We start from the raw sequence: 19,509 nt of genomic DNA on the forward strand, positions 1-19,509 counted from the left end.
GTTCAGGAGTAAGACTTTAGAGTAAAAGGAAAAAAAGCAAAACGGACCAGAAGACTATTCAAATAATTTTTGACTTAAAATTCTCTTGGACTCTAAACGTGGTGCTGCTGAACGAAACATCACTCTGCCTTAAAGTATTTTAGAAACAAAAACAAAACCTCAAATCACCTCTTAGATATCTAACTTGCTGCTGCTTTTGAGACTGGATATTATTGTTAGTAAAATTGTTTGTGAGCTTTATCAGGGATTTAATGTTACTTGAAGAATGCCTCTTGGAAAAACGAAAGGTTCACTGCCTTCAGTTATTTCATTTTTTGGGCTCAGTGACTTGTGGCAGTAGTTCAGGCTCAGGACAGAGGAACTGGTGTTAGTGGGGGCAAAAATAGGGAACTGGTTAACTTTACTGTGAAATTACGAGTTTGACTGCAGTGCCAGACAATGCTGACTTAGTTTTGTTAAATACCATCTTGGCATTCTTTTGGAAAATGTAGCTGGTAAATGGAAGATCTTGTTGCTTCTTTGCAATGAGACACACACCTACTGCTACGTATCCAAAGGTTTCTTTTTCAACTGAAACTAGAGATGATGGTTCAAAAAACTGTCTAGGCTCTTTTTATGTTAATGTAGATACTTACAAGAAATGGATTTCTGCAGATGTGAAACTTTAGTTTTGATATATGCAACCACTAAATTTCTTTGAAGGCAGTACTCTTGGTTTGTTTTTTCTCTGAAGGTTCTCAGGACAGCAATACAAGTAATGTGCAATATGCTTTTACTGACTTGGGGCAATTTGTTCAAGTCGTGTCACAGTGCTGTTTTAAATTATATTTTTAGAGAATTGTTTTTAAGGGTGTCCTAGGGTGGAGGGGAAAGATAGCCTGCATGCTAGTGTAACTGTCTTCTGAGAACGCAACTTTTGGTATAAAGTTAATTTCTTCCATTCAGCAGTCTAGAGGAATCTTCTTGGGTTTTTTGGTTTGTTTTTTTTTTAAATGCAAACTGTAAATGAAAAGGCAGTACTCTTCTGAAATTGTCTAGATGTTTAGAGAACTTAGTTCATCTTTTATTCTGTTGGCTTTGTATTTATGTTAAACTTCATTTTCAGAAGACTTCAGTGTATTTTTGTCATTCAACAGACTTGAAGAACAACATATATGTGGCAGTACTGTTGTGTGGTTTTTACTTGGCTTTTTATGACCTTTATAATTTGCATCAGGTGCAGTGTGACACTTTGGACTACCATTGTGCTTAATTGTGAAAATACTTGCTAAGTTCCCAGTGAAAGTTTCCAATAAACAAGCACACAGCTGAAGGTAGCCTCTTTTTTCTTTTTTTCATGGTTTCTCCTTAGCTTTTAAGAGCTAACAAGGAATATATGTCTATACCTTAAAAATACTTGATCTGAGAACTCAATGTTTTATAGAACAGAGGAGTGGTAAGACAAATGTGATGGAAAGGCCTTGCCAAATAATAAATTGTGAAGGATTAGGCAGACCAGGAACTTGGTCATTGCACAAGAAATAAGGTCCTATTCCAATGAAGTGTTGATGTATATAAGGAAATACAAAGTGGGATGAAGAGATGGCTGAAGAAACAGGCAGAAAATGTGCAGAGACAAAGTAGGGATATAAAATAAGACTAGGTTGTTCCAGTTCATCTGGCCAGTGTGGCTGAATTTCACCAAAATTCTGTTAAGTTGGTAGATCTGTTTGTTGCAAGTACCAAAAGAATGTCTCAAGATAGAACAGGTTTCAGATTTGACTTGTTTTTTTCTAATTACAGTTCCTCATTATGCTTTGCCTTGGAAACACAGTAACTGAGCAATAACCAGCCACAAGACATACGCAGCCTGGTTTGGGTAAACTGATGGAGCTGGGATGAACCCTTGTTGCAGCTGGAAAGCATAGTAATCTCTATTGAGGAAAAATACGAAAAGTAATTAAAAGCCTTTTTTAAATGCAAGATACCTGAAAAGACTGGGATTATCAGTCATGTACATAGGGCCTACCAAAAAGTAACTTTTGTGTACACAAGACATGTGCCCTGGCTACTTACTGATTAGCTTGTGAGGTCAAGCAGCTAGGTGGATCCAGGAGGCAAGACAGCTGGGAAAAAGGAGTCTGACAAGGGAAAAGCTTTCTGGACTGGGTATTGGCCAGAAGTGATTTGGAACAGTGAATCCAAAAACTGTGTTATAATTAATTCCTACTGCGTTCAAGAAAACAGGTTTTCATGTGCACTCTATGTAAATAACAGGATTGCATTGAAAAAATAAGACACTCCAAGTTCTCCCACAGCAGTGAGTCTATAAAACCTTGTGTGTCCCCAAAGAATTTGGGTCAAGAGGAAATACTGATGAGACTGAGAAAATCATGATAGCAGTATGAAAGCATATCTTTCCATGAATGATAAACTGACTCTCTTGTTTTCAAGCTCCTAAATTTCTGCCCTTCAACCAGCAATAGGGCAAAAGACTTTCATCAGGTCTTGCATTCTGGTGTAGGCTTTGGGCAGAGTATTGTCCTAGTCTCCAGACAGAAGCTGAACAGAGCTGCTATTGTAAGTAGGTGGAAGACAACACTTGAATATGCCAAGGATGTATCATATCCTGAAATATTTAGACTGGAGCAGCACCATTAAGTGCTTTGTTGCATCTTCTGATTTTTGCATTCTGATTTTCTGAGTATTCTTTGTCAGATCTTTAGGAATGGGGTAAGCATGAATGTTGAATATAACATTACTCTGAAAAAAAATTCTTATTTGTAATACAAAGAAAGTGAGAGGGAAAGACAATCAGCACTTTCTTTATTTCTATTGTTTGGTTTTCAGTGCAGTGGAAGAGACTGGCTTTACTGCCTTAAGCAATCCTTTTGCTGGTCCTTTTGTAGACTACACCAGAAGTAGTAGAAATCTGGAATAAAGAACAAACCAAAAATTTGGTTGAACAGTGTAATTAGAGCTTCAGTGTCACAAATGAAAAGACCTGATGACTGGCTCACAGAACCTGTCCTTTACTGACGCAACTTTTACCCTTTGGTAGAAGACTTATCTAGAAAATAAGCTGAATGTCCTTGTCAAGTCTGAAATATGCAGTGTAAAAATATTCTTACACAAGCACAACTTCTAAACAAGGGTTTAGGGATAACTTAAAGGTATCTTGACATGGCTTTATCAACTCCAAGTTACCAAGGTTTTAGACAAGTGAGATAATTGTTCTTCAAAAGCAATAAATGATTGACACTATTACTTTCAGGGAGGGTGAGTATCCTTTCTTGATTCACAGGGTTACTTACTTCTGGGTAGTCTCTGTTGAAGATGTACTCAGACATATGTAACTGGCACAGATACAAGTCAATTCAGGAAAATTTTTGAGACTCAGAAATCATGGTGTTTAACAATCCTATTTGTTTTAGAAGTTTTACTATAAGTGGTGTAGTTTCAGTAGTCTTCCTAAAGCTATGTTGCTATTTTGCTGACAAAATAGGATATTGAAATCCAACCTGTTTTGTGTTGGTTTTATAGGAAATAGAGTTCTACAGAAATCCTGTGAGGACTTGCAGCTAGATAGTTTTCTAAGAATAAAACAAAGTTAATAACATGGAAATGTGTAAGTAGTAGAAAATAATTTATATATAAAACTTTTTACTTATTCTTGGGGCATAGGCACAGTGAATACAGTCAAAGACATGGCAAATTTGGAATATTTCAGTCTGAACATTCCAGTCTTACAGCTATAAAACTGTGTCTGTGCCCAAGATGCAAGATCTACACTTCAAATTTATCAAAAACATGAAATAATGTTTGTTCATTGATTTATTTTTTAATTAAACCTGCACAAAATTGTAGATTATCTAGAGTGATTTTAAGCCTACTGCTCTAGAGGTTTGGTTTTGTTGTTTAAGCCGGATATTTGAGAACTCACCTCTACTAGCTTTCCTTCACAAATCTCTACAGTATGATGATAGTTGGGAAAATCAGCTACTATTTTTCCATCTTCCATTTGAACAGTTGCCTGTAATAGAGTAAGGTTTAATGTTCCCTGGGGTTACTGGCACTTATATTGTCAGATATGCTGTAAACATCTGTACAACTGATGCTTAAACTTTTTTAAAAAGTAAAAAGTTGTATATTGCACATGCAGCTTCATGAACAAGACTAAAATCCTTGTACTTTAGTTCTTAAATGTTCACAATTTAAACAGAAAAATGTTCATCCAACAATACGTGCAAGTTCCATTTCTACACAATAAATCAGAAAAATATTCTTTCATAGCTCTAAAAATGATCTGACTGCAGACTGCTTCTAATTCAGTCCTCACTATTTTATGTGGTTCTCTTGTTTTGACAGTGAAGTGTAAAAGGCATGAGTGTGTGAGTTAATCTTGAAGTAGCATTCTCAAATACTAATAACCTGCCTGCAAGCAGCACAAAAAGTCACTGTGGACAAGTGATGTGAATCTTTACATCCCGAGTTTCATACCTCTAACTACACTAGAATTAATCTTACTTATTTAAGTATAGGTGAACATGAATGCAGAGTCTGCAGTCACACCTTTATACTATAATATGTTCCAACTGCTATAAGAGCTGTTTCTGTATGGAAGAAGTATGCCAGGATGCTACTATGAAGATCACAAACTACAGCAGCTCAGCTGACTGCCAAAACCAGATATGTAGTTCCAACACAAAATCAGTCTTGTCTGTATAACTAGTCAGTCTTTCCCGTGCTTTTGGTAATAAAGACAGATAAGCCAGACATATTTGGAGGAGAAAAAAGTAATTTGCAAAATGAAGAGATGAGTGGACATTTTTTTACCAGATCTTTTTTTTACCAAATCCAAGGAAACAATCTTACTAGTTCATGTATTGTTTAGGGACACTATACTAAAAGGCAGTGGTTTCTCTGCTGAGAGTTATTGACTCTGCCTCCATTTTTAGTTAATTAATATTAGCTTTTTTGATTACTTAATATTAGCTTTGGACTGCTGATGCCCAGGGCTGAAAAGAATGAAAACTAATATTTCAAAATCATTAAGTTTGCAATAAATTGACCAAGTAGAATTGTGTCTTATTCTAGCTGTTAACTTTCACAAAGCTTTCTCAAAAGCCAAAGATGTGGGTTTTTTCCTCTCATAATCAGTAAAGGTGTGACTAAAAAAGCATTCTGGAAATCATGCAATGCTATTGCTACTCTCAGTTTGTCACAGCTCCCTCATGCAGGTGCTGGTTTTCCTGTCTGTTCAATATGTATAAGGCATTTATCCAGTAATCTATTGTAGGCTTCTGGACACCTCACAAATCCAGAGTTTAGCTGTCCCAAACTGTCTTATCTTTTTAAATAGATGAGAAATTAATAAGGTAAGTAAAGCAACCATTTTACAGCAGGTTTTGTATCAAGATTTTGTCCATGACAAGAGCAGATCAATATTGTGTAATCTTCCTTCTCGCTAGAGGCTGCTTAAGTTGCAAGTTGCTCTGTGCTTCCAACAAGGAGGAGGATAGAGAGATATTTTTTTTTTTTTTTCCCTTCACTTTTGTCCAAGGCTCAGGCACAGGTGAATTCCAAAGGTGAGCACTGCTGACAGGCATGGGCAGAGCTAGGGACCATAGCACTCCCCTCAGAGTGTGCTGCAGTTGCTGTATGGTGCTGGACAATTACACAGCTGCCAACCAGCTCTTTAGAGATTAATGAGCATTATATTTGCTTGAGCTGTGATGCCAGTAGATGCTTGACACTCTACCCTTGTTCTTTGTTAGTACATAGAGTTCTGAAACTCTAGCTATCTTTAAAATCAGATTCAGATATTTTGCTAGGGGCATCAAGAAATGTGGGGGAAATTATGTTTCTAAGCTATGACAGATGAAAAAAACAAGATACCCTTGAGACAGATTTAATCTTCACCCTAAACTAAAAGACAACTGAGAGCATAGAACTTAAGAGCTAAATTAATTTACCTTGAACTTTTTACCACCCATTGTCTCCATGTCTGCTTCCTTGCCAATTGTGAACTTGTTGGTTGTGGTGTGGCCGCCTGGGAAATGCTGTGTCCAGGTGAAGTCATTTCCATTCTGTACCACCTCAGTGACTATTTTGCAATTCCTTCCCAATTCAATCTTGTCACTGGGGAGACCTTAATCAATAGAAGCATACAGATTATCAAATCTAATAGCCTACCAACTGTATTTGAATTGAAGCATGCTAATGGTATACTTATTCTCAGACATTGCTGTCTAAGCAGCTGATTTGGTGGTGGTTTGTTTTTTGTTTTTTTTTTTTACAGCAAAGCTCTGAGTTTAAATGGCTGACATAAAGGAAGATATAGATATATCAGTGCATTTGCATTCTTTTCCCTGAAAAACAATACACAGAATAAATGTATAGATACAAAGTATACATAAATATTCCCTTCTACTTAATCTACCCATGCAGATGCGTGGAATTTAATGTGTATGAACTTGATGCCTCTGCTATATAGCCGCACATACCTATCTACTATTGCTTTTTAAATAAATGAACACAAGCACTGAACTTATGCTCGCAGATCATGGTGTCCCTAAGAGCTTTTTACAGAATAATCTAAAACAGGTTTGCACAGTCTTCTGAAAACTTTCACCAAAATCTGTTCCTGTGTAAGATTTTGACAAGCATTTTCATATTAAATTTACGTTCCCACTGATGAATACCATGGACAGAAAAAGTGATCTTTGTGATCATTATACTGCACACCTCTTGGCCCTTCATTCTGCTGCCACTGAAAAGGAATACTACTGTAGAACAGGACTGTTTCCTGTGGCTGACAGTACTTATAAGAATGAAAACTGAATCTCCTTGCTGGAGTGCAGAGCACTCCTACCAGTCTTAGCCCGTTTCGGTAAAAAACCCTTTTTTAAAAAAAAAAAACCTATTTTAATTAATTTATAACCTTTAAAACTTACATCCCAAGACATACTTACCAATCTTCTTTACAAAGTCATCATAGTGCTCATCGCTTTCGAATTCATATTTGCCTGAGAATGCCATGTTGCCCTGGTGACGTGGCTGGTAGAGCAGAATAGCAGCTGGAACAAAGAATGGGTAAGTGCAGATGGCTTGAGGCCCTTGTTTTTATAAACCAGCCCAAGCTGTTCAGCCCACCTATACCCACATGCCTTGGAAATAATACTTTTATGATCTGTGTGAGTCACTAGCACGGATGCCATTGACCTGTACAAAAATCAAGGTTACAATTCAATTATATATCCTTGACAATAATCTGGAGATAAGCAGAAATCAAGAACATAAGCTTGATTTTGGTTTTAGTGCATATTTAAACAAAATAATATATTTGTACTTTGAAGATTCCACTGATTTTGCAGTCAGGTGGAGTAACGGTAAAATATGTTATAATGAAACAGGGAGAAAGCAGCTTCAAAGCAGTGTCCTGAGATCACAGCCTTGCTCTATTTGGAAGCATACCCTATATTAGTTAAAATATGAAAACAGAAACAAGCTGCACAGATTCCTAAGTAATTCTGGTGGGATATGGGCAATGACAAGATTCTGTATCAGTTACTGCACCTGCATGCCTTACCTTTTCTGCACACAGAAAAAAAAAAAGTTATAAAATATTATACACTACTTGGATGTAAAGTACGTTAGGCACCATGCTCCCATACCTTGCTTCTTAATATCAAGAGACAAATAGTGCTTTGTATTGCTTAGCAAATGTTTGCACAAAGTACAAAAACTATACTTATTTTGGAAAAGCAGAGTTCTGATTTATGTAAGATAACCATATGTTAAAAGTCAGGGAGTCTGCTGGGTAATTTAGAATGCATACAGGAGATGTCCTATGCCTAATGAATCCATTGCCGCACACAGATAGCAGGGTAGGAAATTCCCAGCTGCTGTGTATTGGCATAGCTCCACTGGTTGAGGATACAGACCAACAATTTTTAATCTGAACAAAAAGATGCCTAGGATTTATCTGAAAATGGTGTCACAGATTGGAACTTCATTTTATTTACTTAAAGTAGTAAATTTGGGCAGGAACTGAAAATCTACTTTTCCCTGGTTTTATAAAAGCCTGGAGAAATATATAACAGTGTTCAACGAGTTTTCCTGTGTGCAAAGTGGGTTCCATTTCTTAAATGCAATTGATTTAATCCCACATGCTAATGTAAGAATATGTCCATTTACAGTCAAGAAACTGATCAGAAGAAGAACAGGAACATAGGCTGTGTGATTAAAAACATCGAAAACAAAGGTCCACTAAACTTCACCACTACTCTCCTTGGTATATTTTAAAATTAATTTATTCTACGTAACCATTTCTGTATTTCTAATTAATAGACTTAAACGTACTCCACTCTCTCAGAGAGTGAGACAAACTCCAGTAATGGGATGAAACTTCAGTGAAACGTTAAATATCGTAAGTCATGGTACAACATTACTGTAAAATATACAATTAGAAATGTTGCTACATCTAACAGTTCTATTACCAATAACACTCTTTGAGTCCACACAGTCAGCTGTACACTCCCTCAGCCTGTCCTGTAAATCCTGCATGTTGGAAAGCGTAGTGTGGTTTGCAGGCTGTTCTACTGCATTGAGACAGAATGGTGCCTCTCAGTGAATCCTGCCTTCTACAGGTCCTCTCTCCTATGGTCACATAACTGGCTGTATCTTGACATAGCCTCACAGATTTGGGACTGGATGTAGTTTATGTTATACCAGCATTAAATTCAAGAGGAGCTAGAAATAAAAGACAGCCTGTACCCAATTGTTTTGCCATAGTATATCAGTGTGCACAGTAACTCTTTAGTATCTGTTGGGGGGGGAGGAGGGAGGGTGTTAAGGTTTTATTAAACTTAAATATATTTGCTATAGATATGTATATATTTAATGGCATATTACTTGTCAGGGTATGTTGCAACTCAAAGAAAACAATTGTCTCTCATTTGTATTAATTTTTTACTTTGGTTACTAAGCTGCTTTCTTTTATGCAAAGCCTCTGCTGTCTATCTGTAAGTTATACAGCCTTTAAACCAATTACAGAATACACAGGGCATATGAGGTTTGAATAGGAAAACATCTCCTGTCTTAGGAAAAGTTTTGAGTTTCAAAAGTTTTCCTTACAGGGAAAAAATGAGAGGGATTCCAGAACAACGTACTGACTGATGGGCAAAAAGTCTGAATCGGGTGAGAAGGGGAATTCTAATGGAAGAGAATTTTCTGATCAGAAAAAGCATCAGAAAATTCCAAATTAGTTTTGTGAGATGTTGTACCTGTGGACTGGACAAGACCTTCCTCATGTTTATCAGTTGGGAAGTTACATTATTTCTGTTGGGTTTTTTAGCTACTTCCTCTTCTGAAGTCTGAGAGAAAGTAACATCAAAATCTTACATCTTCTTATGAAAGAAAACATAAAACTTTCAAATGGAGATGTGGTTTTTGAAGTTGACAACAATCCTCTTAAAACTATTTGTTTGGGTGTATGTTCCTGGCAGGAAAGCAGTTTTCTAGAACAGATGCAGAAAGCGAACAACAGTGAAGCATAACAAAATCATGGTCAATTTGTAAAATAAAAATGGAACAAATGTCCTAGGAATTACTGCCTTCCCACCCCTAAGCCTTCGCTCTCCCCATATTTACTCAGCTTTAAATTGTACCATGCTGTGCAGCGGCTGACTATATTGTGCTGGAGCTCATGACGCCACAAATGCCATACCATCTGCTGTCTGCACGCAATTAAAAGGATGTCTCCATACTTTAAATAGAAGAGAGCTGTATACCTTCCCTCTGTGAACATTCCTGTGATTAGCATTCAAAACACAGGGGTGTGGGAGAAAAGCACTAAACTGGGGGTGTCTGTATCAATTACAAATACATAAGATTCAGGGAAGGAACAAAAAGAAACGTGTTTTGTTGACAGCATTTCCTCTGCACTTTTGATTTAAAAGTGTCTGTAAAATTATTATGACTGTGCCACAACCATATTTGACACAGTTTTTTTAATTAAAACTCCTTCAGCTTAATCCCAAGATTGCTGAACTCAATGACCAATTGTGCAGGAGCAGACAACTGAAAAGGAAACTTTATCAGCTGGACCCAGATGCTTAGGGCCTAGCTATGTAAAGAAAAACAGCATTAGTGTGGAAAACAATGAAGTGGTTACACATACATAGAAGCCTCAGCTCTATTTCTATGGTAAACCTACATAGATAGCAGTTAAGCTACAACAGTGTAAACTCTAAGCAAAGCCCCTAGTCATTTCAGTCATACACAGAGTTGAAAATACCATTTAGAGGGAAGTATCATCAAGCCTATTTCATACATGAGAAAGCTGAAACGCTAAGAAAAAGTGACCTATCAGAGCTTCTGATATAGTGAATGGATGATGCCACCAGTAAGAAATCCTAAGTCTGGGCACTAACCCAGTGTCCACAGAATGGCACGTTAATTTGAACATTCTTATAATAAACAAGCCCTTAGAAGCAAATGAGAGCTCTGAGCGACCAATTACTTTCAAACAGTCACCCAGGGAGTTTTACACTTGCTCCACTGACAGGCTGTAAGAATCTTTACAGCTGCTTAGCACAACCAGCTGAGCAACTCCCTAGCTAAGATTCTTGGCATCTCCATGTGGCTCTGTGTATACGGAAGGACAACCAGTGTCCAGCCCCAACAGTGCTTTTGGAGAGTGAGTGACCAGTGAGACTGTCCTCCGGTTAGCTGAGTGCTGAAGGCCCGTGCCTTGCACTAGGCTCTCAGTGTTCCAGAAGACATGTACAACCCTGTGAAGAAGGTAGATGAACTCAAGCCATAAACTCTTCTGTTTACATAAAACTTACTGGGGGACAATACCACTGGTGTAGTAACACCACATGGACCTTGGAAGATAGATCAAACTGGATAAGAAAATTGCCACAGTTCTGTGATACAGGAAAAAGACAATCAGATTAGATGAACAGTACTTGAGTTTTTATGTTCTCTCTCTCTCTCTCAAGATCAAATTATACTGATAGCTTTCTTGTGATGTGATAGAAAAATGCTGACATCTACACAGCTATACAATACTTTGAGCTTGCCTGCAGTGGGAATGTGGTGGGCATAGAGCCAGTGTGTAGTACAGTAAATTACCAATGAATAACTATTTGACTGGGTGGGTCACTCTTACCACACACTGAGTATCAGTTTATTCACCTCCAGGAGTCGTATGCTACGCTGTACACAAGAGTTCCAGGACAGGTTACAAACACCCATCCAAACAATAAAGGTAAGGCTACACAGTGTTAATAAATGTGCTTGCTCTGCCTGGTTGCTCAGGATCAAAATCAGCTTAGAAAGAAGTTTTGAGCAAACATGCCACCATCTGTACCTGTCTGTGCAGAGGGGTTTTTAACGTACATTGTGAATTTGCACCCATGTTTCTGCTCACTTATTCTGAAACAAATCCTTATTTTCATTCCTGCCTCTTTTTGTTATAAAATGTAATGAAATCCAATAGTGTGCTGGAGAATTAAGAATTTTATTAAGTAGTCTTCTAAATATTGAGTCAGGACAATGTTTATTCCAAGAATAAAGGAACGAAGGCCCTCTGACTTTACTGAAGTTATGGTCACTTGCACAATTGCTAGCGTTAGTCATCCAGGTCCCTATCTCTCCAGTTTCAGCTAAAACCAGTATCCGTTTAATGACCTTACACTTTGCATTTACAATATTTGTGATTTTCCTGCCTCTTTCCTGCCTCCTGCGAGGATGTGATGTTGCTTTTGCATACCTCTACAGCAGTGCCTCATCTTTAGTGGGCTGGGTATTGAAATAAATGGTGCAGAGAACTCCAGAATTATTCACTAATAAAATAAATAAATTAAAATTATTTATGTCTATGTATACATGTATTTTAAATACATTATGTGTATTTAATCCATTCCAACCACTACAATGTAGAGCCTGCACGTTGCTGCAAAAAGCCTTGGTTACATTATACTTCTGCTTAACAGAAGTCAGTTCAAATCCAACTGAAATAACAGCTATAACTGAGACCAGTAGAAAAATAAAAGATATTCCCCTGGCACAAAGTGAGAATTGTAACAGCAAAAGGCAAAAGAATAAAAAGCATCAGGTGTAAAAGCTGAAAACAGCTTTCAGATAGTGGCCGTTATCTTCAGTTTACTTGGCACTATCTATCATTTTCAATGGGGAAAGATGCAGCTGTTCTTTATGTAGGTCAAAAAAATACCATTATTCTATAGGAGACACTGTCTGCCATCTGGTGGCCAACTGTCAGGGCCCATATGCCAGGCAGCATGCCCTACACTGAGCCCCCACTTCACCCATGCAAACCCCTGACTTCACTTAGAGCATGCCAGGGTTTGCAACCAGCCCGGTGCCACAGCTGAATCTCCAAGATGAATCGCCAATCCCCTCGTTCTCTAACTGTAAAAAAAAAAATTTCCCCCCTGAGCTAGTTATAATCAGCTCAGTAAGGGTCATGTTAAGTGTACCATTTATATTGATATAATATATAAAAATATATCAGTGTTTATACAAGCAATTACCTTCATACGTTTCATTTTGGGACACAGTTCTAAATTAAGATGATTTCCCAAGCATTGGTTTATGGCATCACTAAAATATCATACAGTATTAGCTTTGCTTAAACAGAAAAACATCTATACTGCTATCTCGGCAATCAACAACACAAAGGACCGCTTTGTACAGATTTAATTAAGCATTATAGATCAGAGGCCAAATGCTGGCTCCCCTGAATTCAGAGGGAATAATCTACAGTTGAACTAACACTTCAACAGAATTTAATGAATCTAAGTTTATGTGTAAATGCTATTTGTGGCAGGCTGGCATCTGTGAAACCCACTGAGTGGATTCAGCTGCCACAGAGAAACACAAATAAGGGTGTGGGTGCTTCCATGGAGCAGCACTGTTTGCAGACAGAACACATGGAAATGGCATAACCTTACTCTGCGAGGTCTAAGGTGCACAGGCTTTTTACACCAAATTTGTCTTACTGAATGGGAAAAAAAAAACCAAAACAACCCAAACCCATGCATTCTCAGTCGTGCTTACCTAACGTTGAAACCTGAGTCACTGATCTAACATCAACACATAGTAAATCTCATACTTGAATGTATATCGTCAGGACTACGAGCAGGAATCAAACTACCAGTTACAATGAGAAGTTATGCAGAAAAGCTCAACACTGTGTTTGAATTTATCAGGATGACGTGAGTTGCAACTGTGTGGCTGTTGTAGACAGTTAGCATGAATAAGTTGTCAGAGAAGTAAAACTCTTGTGGAAGCTTATACCCAAAGGAAAAGTTCATCTAAAGTGAGCAGTTAATTCCCTCTGTCTCCCAAGTCAGTTACCTCTGATATGCAAAACAGCTGAATCTTCAAATGCTGGTGGGAACAGAGGGAACTTTCAGGAACTAAATCAAAGGCCTTGGATATCTTTACTTTCAGAATTTACTTGCCACAAAGTCATAAATGTAACGCTTTTGCATTCTTTTTGTCATGTTGGAGTCACCCTGCCCTTGAATGTCTCCCAGCGTGCTTTAAAGTTTATTAACCCTTCAGATGTGTTGTATAAAGCCAACTGAGATACACTCAAAGACAAAATGGAGATAAGGGAAGTAATTCCATTAGTGAATGAACTAGGCTGAGTGACTATCTTTGAAGTGCTTTTAGAACTGGAATGCAATTGAACAAGGAGTACAGATTCAAAATAAAAGTAGGAACTCTCAGTGAAAAGAAAGTTACACTTAATGATTCTTTCAGAATGAAACTTGATCAGGAAAGCTTGTAAATTCTTAAAACGTCTGTATCTGGCAATTATTCAGCAACCCTCCATAGTAAATGCCTAATGATTATTAATTCCTTCGGTATTCAGAGTAATCATTCATAATTAATTCAGAATGAACTCATTTGGTGTTAATGTAATGTGTAATTCCGTGGAAGTGCTATTGTAATGTTGCCTTATTAAGTATCCATTTAGTATAGTACTAGGTGTTACTAATCTAAATCCAACCATAAGCAGTAGAAAAGTAATTACCAACAAGATGTGGCTGAATTATTGAAAAGCTAATGCTTGTACAGAGTCCAAATATTTAACAGAAATGCACCAGCAGACTCTACAAGACTTCTGCAGGTGACACAGTATGAACCCTGTCCTTGCCCCAGTTGTGACATTCTGATGGGTAGGGTCCGCCTAACAAAAAGAGGGAAGAAAGGATCCTAACAGCAGCTCAGAGATAGAAACATTTGCAGGGGAGAAAGGCACAGACCTTCCAAAAATCCAGTATTTTTGGGACTCCCTAAAAGGAAATTTTATTATTTCCTGCCAAAACACTCTATCAGGAAAACCTTTAGTCTGTTTGAATGTCCTGAAATGTAGTTTCCAGAGAGCAAGATAACCAAGTGATTCATTCATTCAAGCTGTACAAGCTGGCATAGCTTCTGTAAGAAATGTTTGGTTCTGCTGCCCCTGACTGCTGTTCCTGATCTCTGAGTGCTACCTCAATGGCACTGCTGAGGTCTGCTTTGGGCAACTAAAGAGACAGAAAACTAAACCTAAGGAAAAAAATAAGAAAAAAGAAGTGCTTAATTTTCAGGTGGTTCATCAGTTTTCAGCTGATTGGTTCTCTGAACTGTCTCAATTGCATGGTCAGGCCCTGCCAGTACAATGGAAGGCACAAGGGAGAGGAAGGGAAGATGAATGGCACCACCACTATCAACAACATGTACCCTTGCATTGGCCTAGCGGTGACTGCAAACCACACAGCGACCGAGAGCAGCCTGAAGATATGACAGCACTGCTTAAATTGCTCAAGTGATTCCTAACTGTTCTTGAGCCACCTTCTGCTTTGTGCTGGCACAACCCTTTATGCCGTAGTGTAGCAATCAGAGCAAGGGTCTGATTTGAACTAAAAGTACCAAAGATAAAATAAAAAGGTACTTTTCAGCTGGATCAGTGCTCTGATCCAGTTCTTCACATGATCTCACAAACAGCTGTACTGGCAAAATGCAAGTATTGGCATGGAGAAGGGAACAAGCAGCTGGTGGAATATCAGCACAAGGTGGCTATGCCACTGAAAAATGCTCACTGTAATCATGGTCTGATCTATATTAAAATAATAAAGAAGTCCAAACTGATAACCATAAACAAGGTTCTGGAGAGGAAAAGTTATGCTCATGCTAATTGAGCTAGTCATGTATTCACTGAAGAGGTTCACTGAACAAATTTTCTGCAAGCTGAAGGCTCAGTACAAATTCTCTGAACTCTTTATTTCCTATTGTCTCTACAGAGTCCAACACCCACATAAATCAAATCAGCACTCCTGGACTCAGAAACACCATAACAAAGAACTGGGAGGAAAATCTCTGTTATCATTTCAGTCTCTTCTAGAATTGATAGCACTCTATACAATTTCTTGTCTTTGTTACTCTATCAGGCACTTTACTCCCTGGTATGTAAAAATCTTCTTTTCATTTCTAGTTTAAATTAATGCATGGTTACTCTAAGCCTGTTTGTACTTGTGCCAGCATTGCCCCTTCTCTTAACCAGAACTTCTTTCTCTGAGTTTACCCCAAAGTTAGAGAGCAGTTACATCCTCTTTTTTGCTAGGGTAAATAAATTGGGCTAAGCCATGCCAAACTCTATTAGATACTTCTGAAATGTCAGACTTTTCCCTTCTTCTTATCATCCAAGTATTCCTCTTCACTTACTCCAATTTCAGATAACCTTTTTGGAACAGAGGTGCCTGGGACCTGTAACATTTTCCAGCTTCATTGGTACACTTTCCGCCTTTTAAACTAAGATCATTAACGGACATACTAAAATGTTCTGTTTTACAGTAAGGTTGATACCAGCAACTTCTTGTGAATCTAATTGTTCTTTTCTTTCTTCAGGATTCTTCCTTAGATTAGTTATAGTAATTATATCAATTGCATCCAATCCAATGGTAATGGGGACTGATAGCAGAAATAGAAAGCTATCTTGATTTTTTAAGTTTTAGTGACTACTACAACAGAAGACTTGAAGATTTTTGTTATGCCAGTTTTGACTCACGTAATCTGAAAATGCACAGTAAACCTAATTTTGGCTACCATCGATTTGGCTCACACAAAACTGTTATGATTTCTTTGAAATATCATCTTTGGATTAAGAGCCACTATGAAACATTTTGAACCTCAATGGTTTTAGTCTAATACAGACAATATTTAAAAAGGTGCTAAAATGAAGGATATAATTCAACTTTATCTGCAGAGTCTTCTGGTAAGAAAAACTGAGTCAAAGATACTGCCTCTATATATTTCTTGGTTCCATATATTTATACTAGAAATCTCTAACAGAAAGTAACTATAGGTCTAATAAAGTTAGTAACTGACATCCGTAAAGATAGGAATCATTACAACTACTCTTTCAGACTTTTCTGACCAAAACCCAACAGTCATCTGCCCTTTATCTACATAGTTCATGTGATGTGTTGTAAAGATTTTATTACTTGATAATATCTATACGATAGAACTTGCTGACACATTAAGACAACATAGTTCCAAATGGGAGCTTATCTTCCAGGTAATCTAGTCTGATTTGGAGAGTTCAGTCACGTGGCTGTGGTATTCTAAGCAATCCTCAGTCACCACCAAAAGAGGGGAAAAAAGCTACATACCAAAATAAAATGAACGTGCACTGTATTCACATTTAAAATTAGTGGAAACTGACAGCAGGGAGGATAACTGAATCCAACAGGCTGTCACCGTCACACAACAGCACCACCACCAAGAAAAAAAAAAAAATCAAATTCTTTCTTAGCCACAATGTATTTGGAAGGTAGCATGCTCTGGAAGCCTCCTCTATAGCTACAGTTACCTCCAAAATTTGCATGGTAATTTATTCAAATTAGGCTTAGACGGTAACAGGATGAACATGGGATGAAACCAGGACTCAGTGTTTCAGGAACTTACCCTGCTTCTACAGTATAAACTGGAGTTCTGCATGGACTCTGGTGGCACCAGGCCTCTCATAATAGCTGGACAACTTGCTGAAACCAGTCCTAGAGCTTGCATTTTCACATGCACTGATCCGAGTTGCGTATTTTACAGTTGTTCCTACTTCTCACATACCTCTTCTGCAGCGCCCTAAGATTGTATTCTAGCAGGCAGCATTCACCCCACTGCAATAAACACAGAATGCTTTGCTCCACCTAAGAAACTAAGGTTTAGCGCACATGATGTTGATTTAGGCTTTCTTGGAGAAACGCTGCACAGAGCTTGCCTTTAACTAAGTCTGCTGAAGTCGGTAAGGAACTATGTGTAACACAATCTTTTAACTTGTTCTTTCTGTAGAAATTCTGCTAAGAGCTGCTCTGTTTCCTCTGAAATAAACCATGTTATGAAACAATAAATCAGTTTTTAAGTGCTATCTGCTATACAGAAGAGAGAATTTTTCAAAATCTAGATATATAAAATAAGGAACATTGAAAATGGAAAGTTCTTTAAAAAAAAGGAAATTATACACAAATTATTTGCCTTTCTCAATTTTACTCACATTATTGGCTTGTTAACCATGGGCTACTGGTATGTATCCTACGGATAATAAGGAAGGAAATGATGGACTTCTAACAACAAACATTATCTACTTCATAAAAGACTACTATTTAGTCTTGCAAGACAATGTATTTTGTTGTTTTATTAATTGAGAATCTAACAGGAATTGGAGGTATTCAGGATTTTGCAGAACTTTGTGTCATATCTGTTTAACACAAAAGATTTCTTCACATTGGTAAGGAGTCATTTAAAAAAAAAGACCACATTTTGAAGCACAGGGATATGATTTTTCCACTTGTCTCTGTTTCTGCCTTATACTGTTTAAAACTAATGAGCTTTTCTTTAAGTACTGTTTCAAGGAAGAACAAAGACATTAAGTGCTTTTGTCTTTTCCTTGTTTTTCCTTTATTTTAAAGAATCAATGTGCTGAAAGAGAGTGAGAGCAGTCCAGAGAGACTTATGTAAGGGTCTCAGATAAACCCAGCACTATGTCTAGTCTAAATTGCTCCCATATCCATGGCCAACCTAGTTTTATCGAATGTATAACTAAAGCTGCCTCTAGAAAATTATTTCTAACTTGCAGCGTAGATACTGAATTACATTATCTCTGTTCAGTATGCAAGCTTATACAAAGCTTACATATAAAAAAGTTTATATTTGTTGTTGGAATAATTTTTTACATACCATGCTGATTCTGGATTTTTTTTTAAATCAAAGTTAATACTTGAAAACACACAAATATTTATTTTTAATTTGCTATAAAACATTTTTAAAACATCCAAAACATTTGTTTTCAAATCCATTAATGCATTATATACAAGTGCCTTTTAATAACTGTACCTCGATAGCAGTCCTACTCCCTTCACCTTTCCTTCTAGTTTGGGATATTCCGAGCATTGTCTTTAATATATTGCAGAGTTTACTCCATGATACGTAGGATGAAAAATGCAGGCTAGTAATGCGTGCTCAGCAAGGGGTTAACTCTCAGCTTCAGTAAGACAATTCCCCATTTAGAAATACAGATACGTATTTCGTATGTCTCAAAAGAAAACTTTCTAGGTCATTCCAATAAATTGAAATACATCCTTTGATTTTGAAACAGTTTCCACTGAAAACGCCAACACAACATTTTCTTATTGCCAACATGGAAGACATTAAAAAACCCTTTTTTTTTTCCCCCCCCGAAATTTTTTTACTGCAATTTCACAACTTCCTTATTTTCATGCATCTTTACTTCTGTAATGTCAACATCACTGTATCTGGATCATCAATGGTTACTGAGGCAAATACACAAAGCTGCAGAGCTAAAGAAAGGCCAAATTCCCCACTTGGCCTGCCAAGGGAACTCCTTCTACTGCAAGGGTTACTCAGAGTTCAGTATGCATGGAATAAACACAGCATACTTCATTATGCATCCTGCTTTCCAGACTGCTGCTCCCCAGCCCTCCATCATTAAAGCAATAGTACTGTATTTTAAATACAGATTATGTAGCTTGCCCCAGGTCATATGAGATGGGATTAATAGCCAGAAATCCTGATTCACTGCTGTCTGTTAAAACACTACACACCCCTCCATCTTTTAGATATAATGGTTTCTCCAGCACATCACCCAGTTATCTCCACTGATTTTCCTGAAGTGTATTAATCTCCATCTATTGCACTTGTAAAATCCTGCTGCTTTATTTGTGCACATAAACCCCATATTCTGCTATTCCAAAGGATTCCTTCAGCTGCTGTTCCTGAATCTTGGTTAAGGGGTATATTACATTTAGAGACTACTTTTCTTTTTTTGAAGGCACATCTGTTTTGCTGTTGACTTTTTCTTGTATTTTAAAATCACATTTACTAGTTCCCTCCCATCTCCTTCACTCTCTCAAGCTTTTCCTCTATTCTCTTCTCCCGCAGCTCACCTGAAGAGAAGAGTTAGAGGGAACAGAGAGCTATCTGGTGATGGCAACA

General features: G+C 37.5%; 1 protein-coding gene across 2 annotated transcripts in view; it reads right to left on the reverse strand.

The window, feature by feature from the left end:
* Positions 1–2,857: 2,857 nt before the first annotated feature.
* Positions 2,858–19,509, reverse strand: part of FABP6 (fatty acid binding protein 6) — a 44,746-nt gene continuing 28,094 nt past the window's right edge. For both annotated transcript variants that reach the window (XM_035902507.1, XM_009647076.2), the window contains 4 exons: positions 6,954–7,058; positions 5,955–6,130; positions 3,923–4,012; positions 2,858–2,911 (listed from right to left, as the gene is read on the reverse strand). In XM_035902507.1, the coding sequence (XP_035758400.1) occupies positions 2,858–2,911; positions 3,923–4,012; positions 5,955–6,130; positions 6,954–7,058 (425 nt within the window). The remainder of the gene's footprint in view (positions 2,912–3,922; positions 4,013–5,954; positions 6,131–6,953; positions 7,059–19,509) is intronic.

This window comes from Egretta garzetta, unplaced genomic scaffold, assembly GCF_000687185.1.
Source record: "Egretta garzetta isolate BGI_Z169 unplaced genomic scaffold, ASM68718v1 scaffold209, whole genome shotgun sequence".
Taxonomy (NCBI): domain Eukaryota; kingdom Metazoa; phylum Chordata; class Aves; order Pelecaniformes; family Ardeidae; genus Egretta; species Egretta garzetta.